This window comes from Oryzias melastigma, linkage group LG22 (genome assembly GCF_002922805.2).
Source record: "Oryzias melastigma strain HK-1 linkage group LG22, ASM292280v2, whole genome shotgun sequence".
NCBI classification, from domain to species: Eukaryota; Metazoa; Chordata; class Actinopteri; order Beloniformes; family Adrianichthyidae; genus Oryzias; species Oryzias melastigma.
The window spans coordinates 26,693,751-26,705,019 of record NC_050533.1 but is presented as its reverse complement, the minus strand read 5'-3'; the positions used below and the strand labels follow the sequence as shown (position 1 = coordinate 26,705,019).

General features: G+C 44.1%; 2 protein-coding genes across 2 annotated transcripts in view; both read left to right on the top strand.

Annotated features, from left to right (window-relative positions):
- The window catches only part of rin3 (Ras and Rab interactor 3), a 21,020-nt gene extending 12,771 nt beyond the window's left edge, over positions 1-8,249 (top strand). The window contains exons 6-14 of the mRNA XM_024277093.2: positions 407-1,379; positions 3,423-3,600; positions 3,697-3,865; positions 4,088-4,209; positions 4,280-4,466; positions 4,695-4,826; positions 4,959-5,125; positions 7,062-7,176; positions 7,532-8,249. Coding sequence (XP_024132861.1) covers positions 407-1,379; positions 3,423-3,600; positions 3,697-3,865; positions 4,088-4,209; positions 4,280-4,466; positions 4,695-4,826; positions 4,959-5,125; positions 7,062-7,176; positions 7,532-7,764 — 2,276 coding nt within the window. The 3' untranslated portion in view covers positions 7,765-8,249. The remainder of the gene's footprint in view (positions 1-406; positions 1,380-3,422; positions 3,601-3,696; positions 3,866-4,087; positions 4,210-4,279; positions 4,467-4,694; positions 4,827-4,958; positions 5,126-7,061; positions 7,177-7,531) is intronic.
- A 1,333-nt stretch (positions 8,250-9,582) lies between these two features.
- pth2 (parathyroid hormone 2) overlaps positions 9,583-11,269 on the top strand; it is a 2,715-nt gene continuing 1,028 nt past the window's right edge. The window contains exons 1-3 of the mRNA XM_024272646.2: positions 9,583-9,805; positions 10,416-10,520; positions 10,697-10,873. Coding sequence (XP_024128414.1) covers positions 10,417-10,520; positions 10,697-10,873 — 281 coding nt within the window. The 5' untranslated portion in view covers positions 9,583-9,805; position 10,416. The remainder of the gene's footprint in view (positions 9,806-10,415; positions 10,521-10,696; positions 10,874-11,269) is intronic.

Below are 11,269 nucleotides of genomic sequence, written 5' to 3'. Positions count from 1 at the left end.
ACTCAGTCACAAAGACCCAGAGGCTCCGCAGAAGCGGCTGTCATACAGACACAACCTCCTGTACCCAAAAAAATCTTTTAATAATATTTTATATATTTATTTTAATAATCTTTTAATAATAATCCTAAACCCAAACATTGAGACATGATTATCGATGTTCTATTCACAATAAATAAACCTCATTCCTCGACATCGTATGTGTCTTCCATTCATTCTAAGTGGGACATCCACAGACAGAGCTGGTAGCTCCTCCCACATGCGGCTGCGGCATCAGGAACACATTTTTTGACAGGCGGCGAGCACCGAATTTGCCACGCAGTGCAAGAGGGGCGGGAATTGCGTTCGGTGTGAAAAGCAACAATGAAAACAGAAGTGTTAGAACCTTCTAACAACCTTTATGTTGCAGATTTCTGGACGTCTGAGTTGAACCAAAACCTGAAGGATCAGACAAATGCCCTTCAGCTGAACATGTATCTGCATGTGAGCCCGGTGACTGTGGAGCAGAACCTGCCCCCTGCTGCCAAAAGAGACTCTCCCACCTCCTGTCTGCAGAACGGAGAAGTCTCACAGAGCATCAGCTCTCACGTTAACGCAGCAGCAAAATCCAACTCCATGGTCAAGTTCAAGCGACCCCCACCCCGACCCCCCAGCCTAGACTCAGGGATGGGCCTTCTCTTCTCTTCTTCCTCTCTGCCGCAGAAGTCCACATATGCAACTCAGCAAACTGAGAAAAAGGAGGGAGGAAGAGAGCAAGTAGGCAAGGTGAAGGAGAGGAGGTCAGCCCCACCTCCGTCAAGACCTCCTGTTCCCCTGCAGGGTCGGAGTGCTCCCTGTCTGCCCCCTGCTCCTCTACAATGTGCCCTCCCCAGAAAACAAACAGACCAGACTGAAGGAGAGAGGATACCCAAAGAGAACAACCAAAATCCTCCCAATGAAAGTAAGAAAGAACTAGGAGAAGAGAGAGACGCAGTAGAGAGAGGCGGGCCTCCGACCGAAAATACTACACAACAAGAAGGCAGTCATTGTGAGGAGGAGGTGAACAAGGACGGAGGCAAGCAGGAGCAGGAGGGAAAGATGGAGGAAAAAGAGGAGAAGAAAGTGATGGAGGACAAGCAGTTAGTAAAACGGCCGAGTCGCCCTGTCCCTCCCCCGAGAACAAAAGCCATTTCCAGCAGCTCCGTGCCGTGCTCCAGTCAGGCTGGATGGGGAGCAGCAAGTTCTGGAATGAAGGTTCCTCCTCCTCAGCCTGCTCGCCGCACGGACGTGTCGCTGTTCTCACCCCAGGGAGGAGCTGCAGTGGGAGCTGACCCAGACTCCTGTGATACCAGCAGCACAGAGGAGGAAGGAGAACTCAGCCAGGAGCGGGGGCCCAACTACAAGTGGGTGTACTATTCACACTGGTTTCCCTCCTCGCTTTGATCGCTTATCGTGATGAAAGAAAAGTATTTGACAGAAACGCTTGCTTGTACCAGAAGAACCATTCATTTGCTGGTCTCATCCAAATGTTTGAGTCATGGTCTTACTTTAATGAGGCAAGAACCCTCAGAAACTAGAGAAGACAACTCACACCTGCTCCAGGTTTTTCTTACATGCTCTCATTTTGGGGTTTACTTGTGAAATTGGGGAAGAGGCTTAATCCAATTACTGTCTTTTGAAACTGTCCGTTCAGCTTTAATCGGTCTATTCACAAAGCACATGCTGCCTCTTCACTTTACTTGAAATTTTATGAATATATTTGATGTTTGACTTTGTAACTGAACACAAACAGACTTACCCCAATCTGTGTGTAACTTTGGGTTGGTGTGTGTATAATTCTTGATTTGTAACTCAAACAAAACATTTTGTGAATAAGAACAAAAATTATAAAATTTAAAAAAATACAATTTACACATGGACAAATTAAACTTACAACAGCTTCAAACTAAATTAAGCACAATTTTTAAAAAATATTACGCACAAATCGCTTATTACACAGTGCACACACAAAACCACAAATCCGATGAGAGTCTTTTCACGTCCACAAGATTTGTCTGTAAGTCATGTGTTTAAATGCTGCTAGAATGCTGGGCTATCTGAGTTTTCTTATCAGACAATTTGAACTTAGATTGTGAATAATATCCACTAAAACTTTGACATTTTCACTCTTTCCAAAACAGATATGCCTAAGAGTTAATATAAAAAAGTCTAAATAAGCATTTTGAAAAAACTGAACACTAAAGTTTTTCTATTCTCATCGCTTTTTTGCGGCTGCCTTTGCCACTGAGCTCTTCTGCTAGCAGGCGGCCTGAGGTCCTCGAGAGCAGACAGAGGAGCCCCACGTCCCACTCTGGTACCGGGTGTAGTGAAGGAGCTCGCACTGTCTGTGAGGGGTTCCACTGCGAGGCGATCCGCTCTATTCCTGGATCTCTGGGGCAAGCAGGCACTCCAAGTCAGTGCATGGAGCTCTGGTTGGCAAACACTGTGATTCCAGGCAGCAGCACGAAGCCCTTCTAAACACTCACAGAGCGCAGAGGGTTGATCATCCCAGCGGCCCGCTCCAAAAGTGACTCATATTTTTATGAGTCAGGCTTATTCAGGCTTTTTTATAATAATTATTGGGTATATCTGTTTAACACAGAGTGAAGTTTTCACCAGATATTATTCACAATCTAAGTTCAAAGCAGCTGATAAGAAAACTCTGATGATCCAGCATTCTAGCAGCATTTAAACGCACCACTCACGGGTGAATCTTGGAGACGTGAAAAGAGTCTCACATCAGATTTGTGGGTAAACGTGGTTTGGTATGTGCGCTGTGTAACAACCGATTTGTGCATAAATTATTTTTAAATTGTGGGTAATCTAGTTTCAAGCTGTTGTAATTTTAAGTTGTGCATGTGTAAGTTGTCTTTTTTTTATTTCACAATTTTTGTACTTGTGCACAAAAGGCATTGTATGAGTTGCAAATCATGAAGATTGCATGCGCATATTTAAAGCTATGCACAAATCAAGAATTACATGCGTACAAACCGCACACACTCTTTTTTCTCCATGAACAGGCTCCTAATCTTTTGATCCTCCAGGCCAGGATTCAGAGATGCTCACTGATGGAGCTCAGTACCAGCAAACAGTTCATGTCCATGTCTGGCGACCTCTTTAGCACTCACTCTGCTCACTCAACAGTGATTCTCTGGAAGGTTTACGACTATTAGACTTGTGTAATCAAAATGTGCTAAGATTACTGTGAACAATGGCTTTGCTGGTGGACCAGGAAATAGTCACAAGAGTCCCACCAAATCACGTAGTGAATGGTTTAACAGCTTGTAAAGCCAGATTTGGAAAGGAAAAACAAGCATTTATAGCAACACTTTTGTCACAGTGACCTTCCTGGCACAAACAGGGTCCACAAGCAACAAAACTGTCTGAACTGTTCCACTTGTCCTCAGGAACCTCACAGAGAGCCACAGCCCCAAAGCTGTCCTCAGGAGAACCCCCACTACCTTCATGCTGCACCAAGCCCGTCACCTCTCTGCAGTGGTCAGTGGACTGATCAGTCACGACCGCCGTCTCACCAAGCGCCTTGTGGAGCTGGCCAGAGACCCCCTGAGCTACTTTGGTAACCTAGTGAGTTCACTGAGGCAGGGCTGGAAATGTGACAGAAATGTCTCATAAGATTAATCAAATAAAATAAAAATACTAATGAGTCTTACTGCTTCATAGGTCAAAGAGCACAGAGCTTTCACTTTGGAGACCATGATGAAGCACATGACCTCCACTGAGCTGCTCCAGGAGATCCGACAGATGATGACTCAGTTGAAGAATTACCTTCTACAAAGCTCAGAGCTGCAGGCCATGCTGGAGCCCAATCAGTACACTCAGGACAAGCTAGGTGTGTATGTAATGGATCAGGAAACACTGCTGCCTCTCTCTCATGTACTATCACCTTGCATATTGTATAAAAGAAACAAAAACTTGAACATTTCAAGCTGGCTTTGGAAGCTTCAGCCCCTCAGGAAGTGTAACTGATCAAATATATATAAAAGTAATCAAACAACAGTGTCACGAAAAGTGTTTTAGCCATTTTATGTAAAGCTGATACCTGTCTTTGTAGAGAGTATTGTAGAAGCTGCTCTGTGCAAAAGTGTGCTGAAGCCGCTGCGTGAGCCCATCTACAGAACTCTGGAGAAACTTAATGTGGATGCCGGCTCCTTAAAGCAGCTCGCTAACAACCAGGTAAGACAGATTACAGTGAGTGCACGACAGGAGTAAAAGTTGCTGACTGTGTTTTTGTTTCTGGTGTTAGTCTGCTATTCTTGGCAGCACCACAACAGCATTAGGAATAACCACCTCGGTTCCTGAGGCCCCTGCTATGGAGAAGATCAGCATTAAGCTAAATTGTCTTCATCAGGAGTATTCTCCTCAGAGGAAGATCCAGTTACTGCTGAAAACCTGCAAAATCATCTATGACTCCATGTCTGTGAGCCATCCAGGTCAGACAAACTCTGAAACACTCAGGCTTCTCCCACACAGCATTTCACAGACGGGATTATTTGTTTTATTGTTTGTTTGTTTTTCATTCTGACACAATTGAAAGAATACAAAGTGCACACCTGAACACCTGTGTTTGTACCTTTATGAACCTTTATCAAATTCTGAAAAAAGAGTGTATGTTCCTTCATAACCAAGTGTTTAAACCTAAAGCGTGTGTTTGTGTTTAGGGCGGGCCCACGGTGCTGATGACTTCCTGCCCGTCATGATGTATGTCCTTGCTAGGTCCAATTTGTCTGCCCTACAGATGGATGTTGAATACATGATGGAGTTGATGGACCCGACATTAACACTTGGAGAAGGTTTGCTTACTCATACGCACATCCAGCATACTGAGTGGGAATATGAACACAAATGTAACAGGTCATTTTTAAAGTCATGGTCCTGTGTATCTGCTCAAGATTTGAATGAGTTTGTGTTGCCTCTGTGTTTAGGGTCCTATTACCTGACCACCACCTATGGGGCTCTGGAGCACATAAAGACGTTTGACCAGCAGAGGTCAGCAACACGGCAGCTCAGCAGAGAGGTCCAAGACTCCATCCACCGCTGGGAGAGACGGCGCACCCTCAACCAGGAACAAACCGGCCAAGGATCTGTCCGGGTACACACACCAACACACCCCATCACAAACACACATTCAAACATTCACACATAAACATGACAGACAAACAAAGACAGGTCAGCCCTGCTACAGGTTATCCAACAGCATTTAACTAATCAGACTAAAAAGGACCATATATAGTAATAGACTGGATTTTTCCAGTCACTCAAAGCGCTAACAACGTGTATCCATTATTCATACATACTTGGTGATGGTAAACTACTGATGTAGTCACATCACGTCTGCCCTGTGGCAGACTGACAGAGACGTGACTGCCAGCACCTGCCGCCCCTCTGACCATCACCGGGACATTCACACACCAGTGGAGCCACGCTGGAGGCAGGGAGAGTGAAATGTCTTGTTCAAGGACGCATCAGCTGAAACAGGTATCAAACCAGGCCCTTCAATCATTGGCTGGCCTGCTCAACCACCTGAACCACTGCCGCCCAATATTTGTACACATCAGGACCACTTCAGAGATTTAGCTGAAAAATAGATCATATCTTTTTGACTAAGATAGTTTCTATCAGTTCATCAATCAAATCTTTATACATCACTTCACATCAGGAATGGCTAAAGCTTGTAACGGTTCCCTTAAAACCTAACACGGTGTAAAGAGATAGAGCAAAAACCTGCAGCACCCCTACAGGTCAACCCCATCCATCCATCCGTCCATCCATCCATTTTCTTCCGCTCATCCAGAACCGGGTCGTGGGCGCAGCAGTCAAAGCAAAGATGTCCAGACTTCCCTCTCCCTGGTCACTTCCTCCAGCTCCTCTGGGTGGACCCCGAGGCGTTTCCAGGCCAGCTAAGAGACATAGTCTCTCCAGCTTGTCCTGGGTCTTCCCCAGGACCTCCATGCAGTGGGACATGCCCGGAACACCTCTCCAGGGAGGAGACCAGGAGGCATCCAGATCAGATGCCCGAGCCACCTCACCCAATCTCTAAGGGAGCGTCCAGCCACCCTCTGGAGGAAATTCATTTCAGCTGCTTGTAGTCAGGGTCTTGTTCTTTCGGTCATGACCCAGAACTCATGACCATAGCTGAGAATTGTAACAAAGATTGGCCAGTAAATTATGACCTTTGCTTTCTGGCTCAGGTCTCTCTTCACCACAACAGACCGTTGCAGTGACCGCATAACAGCAGACACCGCTCCAATCCGCCTGTCGATCTCACGCTCCGATCTTCCCTCACTCATGAACAAGACCCCAAGATATTTAAACTCCTCCCCCTGAGGCAGGAGCACTCAACCCACCGAGAGAGGACAAACTACCTTTCTCCGGTCCAGAACCATGTTCTCAGACTTAGCGGTGCTGACCCTCATCCCAGCCGCTTCACACTCGGCTGCAAACCGCTCCAATACATGCTGGAGGTCCCGGTTCGATGGAGCCAACAGAACAACATCATCTGCAAAGAGCAGAGAGGAGATCCTGTGGTACCCAAACCAGATCCCCTTCGGCCCCTGGCTGCGCCTAGAAATTCTGTTCATGAAGACTATGAACAGAACCGGGATAAAGTCCAATATGCACCGGGAACAGGTCTGACTTACTGCTGACTATGCGGACCAAGCTCCTTAACCGGTCATACAGAGACAGCCCTGAGTAAGGCTCCCCGGACCCATACTCCCAGAGTACCCTCCACAGGACACCACGGGGAACGCAGTCAAACGCCTTCTCCAAACCCACAAAACATAAATGGACTGGATAAGCAAACTCCCACGAACCCCCCAGCACCCTGAAGAGGTTGTAGAGCTGGCCCACTGTTCCACGACCAGGACGGAAATTGCAAGAAAAAGCATGAAATGAAAACAGGAAACAGACATTCAATCTTTAGTCATTTGCATTTTTAAGGAAAATACAAACACAGAACACAAATACTGATTTGGGAAGACCAATGTTGTCATGTGCTGATCTCTATGTGCCTCTGTGTTTTAAAGGATTTTCTGACCGTGTATTGTCCTACCATTGGAACCAACCCCAAAACTATGGGTATCTTCCCCAGCATGACCATGCAGCAGCTAGCTGAGCAGTGTGCTACACGCTTTGAACAAGGTGAATGTTGATTTATGCTCAGAGTGAAAAATCGACAACTGTGATTGTCATGTACCAAGTTTAGGTAAACTCTAACCAGTAGGAAATAGTGAAAGAATATTTGTGAGTACATTTCATTTCAATGAATCAGTAAATCTTTTTTTAGAGATTAACAAAGTGTGGAGGACTCATACAAAACTACCTCCAAGAAACAAGCAATTCCTACGAGTAATAGATATATAGGGTTGCACAAATTACAGCTGGAATAATGACAGGAATGACTATCAACCCCTAGTGCAAGACAAAAAAAGCAGACATGTATGTGGACCCCCCTCATACTGAACAACATTGAAAAATCTCTTATTTATCTTTTCAGACTCCCATATTCTCAGTGTGTACATGGATGGAGTTCGGCAGCCCGTTACCCCCACAGACCTAGCTCTCAGTGTCAAACATGGCTGCCAGCCTGGAGCCTACAGCTTCGTCTTCCATCCTGTTCATCAACGCTCCTGCCCAACTGACCCTCCCCCGGATCCACCCGCAGAAAGCCTTCCCACCGCTGACATCACAGCAAACACAGAAGAGGAAGAGAGTCTCATTAACCTATAACGGCCTAGCATCATCTTAGCAGCACATCAAGGGGGAATGATGGTGCTGCCTCACAAAGAAAACCAAAGTTTTATATGCTTCCAGCTTAGTTCTCCTTTAAACTGGTGACCAAAAAATCATAACCGACAAGAATTAAGGCCAGCAAAGGGACAGTTTATCTTTTCTTGTTCTACATGACAGTGATCAGAAGGATTTGGGTATGTAATATGAAGTGTTTGTACAAAGTTTATACTCCACAGTTAAAAATGTTCTCAGAGATTCCCTCCAACAGCAGTAGAGGTACTTGGTTTTCCAGACTGTATTAACAGAATAAATCTATGTTATCAGAGTGTTTAACCTGATCTTCAGAGGCAGTAGTGAAAGCAGGTTGAGCATTTGAACTGTTGCTAAAACTTAAGACAGTTTTGTTAAATGTTTGTCTATTTTGTGCAAATCACATTTTCAACACATTCTTTATTAGTGTATTAAAAACAGATTTGATCATCTTAAAACATCTGTCTTCCTTGACCATCCTCTTAAAACATTTTATCAACTGCTTGACTTTGTCTGCAGGTTTAACTCCTGTCATCATCAGCAACGCCAAAAAGAAACCGCAGCAAGGTGTACAGCAAATGACGTGCTTGAGAAAAACACAACAGACCAGTTCAATCTATGAGTGCCAAACGAATGAATGAATTAAAGAACTGAGACTTTCTGATGGCCTCACCTGCAGTGTGAGCGGACGGGTTTTGGCAGGAAGCTAGTTATCCTATGTAAACGTCAACGAGCTGTCGCTGAGCTCATTGTTAAAACCAGCTGCTTCCTGTCTGCAGGTCATTATTTCCAACAAGACCCATAACAAGGTGTTCACGTGGTGGCGAGCTCTACCCTCTGAAGAAGGTTAACAGAGTTTTCTTTGGTGGTGTTTTTATTTCCGCAGCCGACTGCACAGAGAGACAGGGCGACGCCCACGCCAGCGTGTGCTGTGTTCATGTCAATGGATTTGTCCAATTTGGACATGGAGGGCTGCTTGCTGATGAGGTCCTCATTCAACGAGGAAAGCTGACCTCTGTGAGAACGAGAGAAAACACAGAGAACACAGAGATGCTGCTATAACACACCTAACATCTGCTCACGACGCAGAGCCCAGTCTGTGTGCTGGTTCTCCTGAAGAAAATCTTTCTTTGAAAGTGTACAATCTTGACTTTTCTTTTAGATCTTTCATCTTTTCAGTCACTAACCTGTTCAGACATGAGCTTTAGTTTGATATAGCGTTATTTAATTTTCTTTGTTAGGGAACCAGTTAAGCAGAATAATATGATACAAAATGTGATGACCACACATGTGGACGCCAGGTCTGGAGAGGTGAAGTTTCTAGGTTTTGAAAAGGAGAATGTTCACTACAAATAACATGAAAAAGATTTGAAAATTAGAAGAAATGAAATATGGAAACATGAAAATTATATTTGTTATTTGTTTGCTCAGATGAGTGAACTGCTGTTTTTTACTATCGTTTCACATCAGCTTCCTTCCTCTTTGATTTAGGTTAAGTCGCTCTGGTAAAATGAACTACTGTTTTTTTTATACATATTGAACAAGCATGAGCATGAAAAAATCCTGTCCATACATACTCAAAGCAGCCTTGTGTTGACTCTCAGTAATAAGATGTAGTATTTTCTGCAGGAGCAGGACACTAACAAGCTCCTTAACATTCCCACGGTAGTCATCTCCTTAGAAGCTGAAGTCAGACTGATGTTGGGACGCAGGTGTACATTTGTGAGTGGGTGTGGGTGATGGTGGTTTATGTCTCGTCCGGGTTGTACTGGTATAAAAGACAAGACACTGGTCGTGTTTGACCACCTTCAGCCTCCACACTGCTGGAGAAATCAAGGGGAACTGATGAGAAATGCTAAAAGCCAAACAAGTATTTAAAAAGTAGACACTGGACAGAAACAGACTTTAGTCTTTGCTGCTTTTGGCTGGTTCTTCTGTTTGCTGCGGTTCATCTGTCAGTGTGGCAGCAGAAGCTTTACCCTCCAGAAGCTCCATCAGACACTCAAAGGTAAGAATTCATCAAATCTAAATCCTACAAACAGGAGCTTAGCATGAATTAAAGGTGCTAAAAAAGCTTTACTTCAAGAAACTTTAACTTTTTTTTATTCAAGAAGAGATACAAACAGATCCTTTATTTGGAACAGTGAAAAACCAATCAAATATAAATTAAAAAAAACATTCTACTCTAGCTCTGTACTAAAGCGGGGATGCAATCCTCTCTGTTTTCTCATTTCTCTAGTTTGTTTTGATTTCTTGTGACAAGCATGAACAGAACCCACCAAAAGCAGGAGAGCTTTATTGATAACTTCATTTTAGTGCTTCTGTCTCTTCGCATGTCTTTAAGTCCTGCACACTACTCTTCTCTCAAAGGGACGGAAACGTTTTTGTTATGATGATCAAAAATAAACCAAGAAAATAATAATAATAATAATTGTATGATCTGAAGTTGGTAGTGCACAAATCAGGAGCGCATTTGTTTGTCTTTTAAACTACATAAACGAGCGGTTGTAATGTGAAGCTTTCCCTGTATGCACCGCGGCTTCAGGGGGAGGACCACTGCTTTAGAAATGAAAATGCTGCTCATTTAACATCTTCATTTATTTCTTTTGTCTCTTCAGTATGTCTGGGATTCTTGTTCTTCCTCGCATGTCCTTCTTGCTGCTTTGCATTATGGGTATGATCTCAATGATGTCTGGCTTTCCTCAGACTCGTCTGCCTCTCAGGTGTTTACTCTGGAAATCAGTTCTTTACATTCACATTCCAATCCTGTAAGGTAGAAGTTTACACTGTAATGAGTAACTGCACATTAGAATTATCATGCATATATTTCAAAATGAAACATGACAAAGTGTTGATGCTTTCCTCTCCTAATGACCCCATTGCTGCTCTCTGATTCTAGAAGTTCTGAGGATCCAGAGAATCCAAAACAGGATGAATGGGACGTTGTCTTCCCTTCCATTTCCCTCCATGACTGGAATATTCAAATGTTGTCGCCGCCGAGCCTCAGAGCGGCAGCCAGTAAGACGGGCCTTTTGAGGGAGGCGTGGCTTTTCACTCCAGAGAGGACAGACTCCAGGTGGCCGTGTGGTTTGCTGTTTTATCAGTGCTATTCAGAGGCGATATGCAGGAACTGCTAAGAGAAAACTAACTCTGGTCCAAATACACCTTTAGTGGACAAGTGCGTTACTGTATTTTGCCCAACTTACTTTGTCTTTCACTTTGAGATGTAACTGACTTGTTTTTCGTATGAAACTTCAGTAACAGGAGACAGATCCCAGCTGTCTTTATTACAGAGCATAGCTTCTGCTGACCTCTTCTCACCTGCCAGGTGCTGTCACCTCAGCTAGAATGAGTGAAACAACCACATTCATCGAATAAATATGAAGGGACATTTTTCACTTTCTAATCTCTTTTCAGATTAAAATATGAAAATTCAATAGAATGTATTCTTTTTTTTTGGATAGAAAGTTTA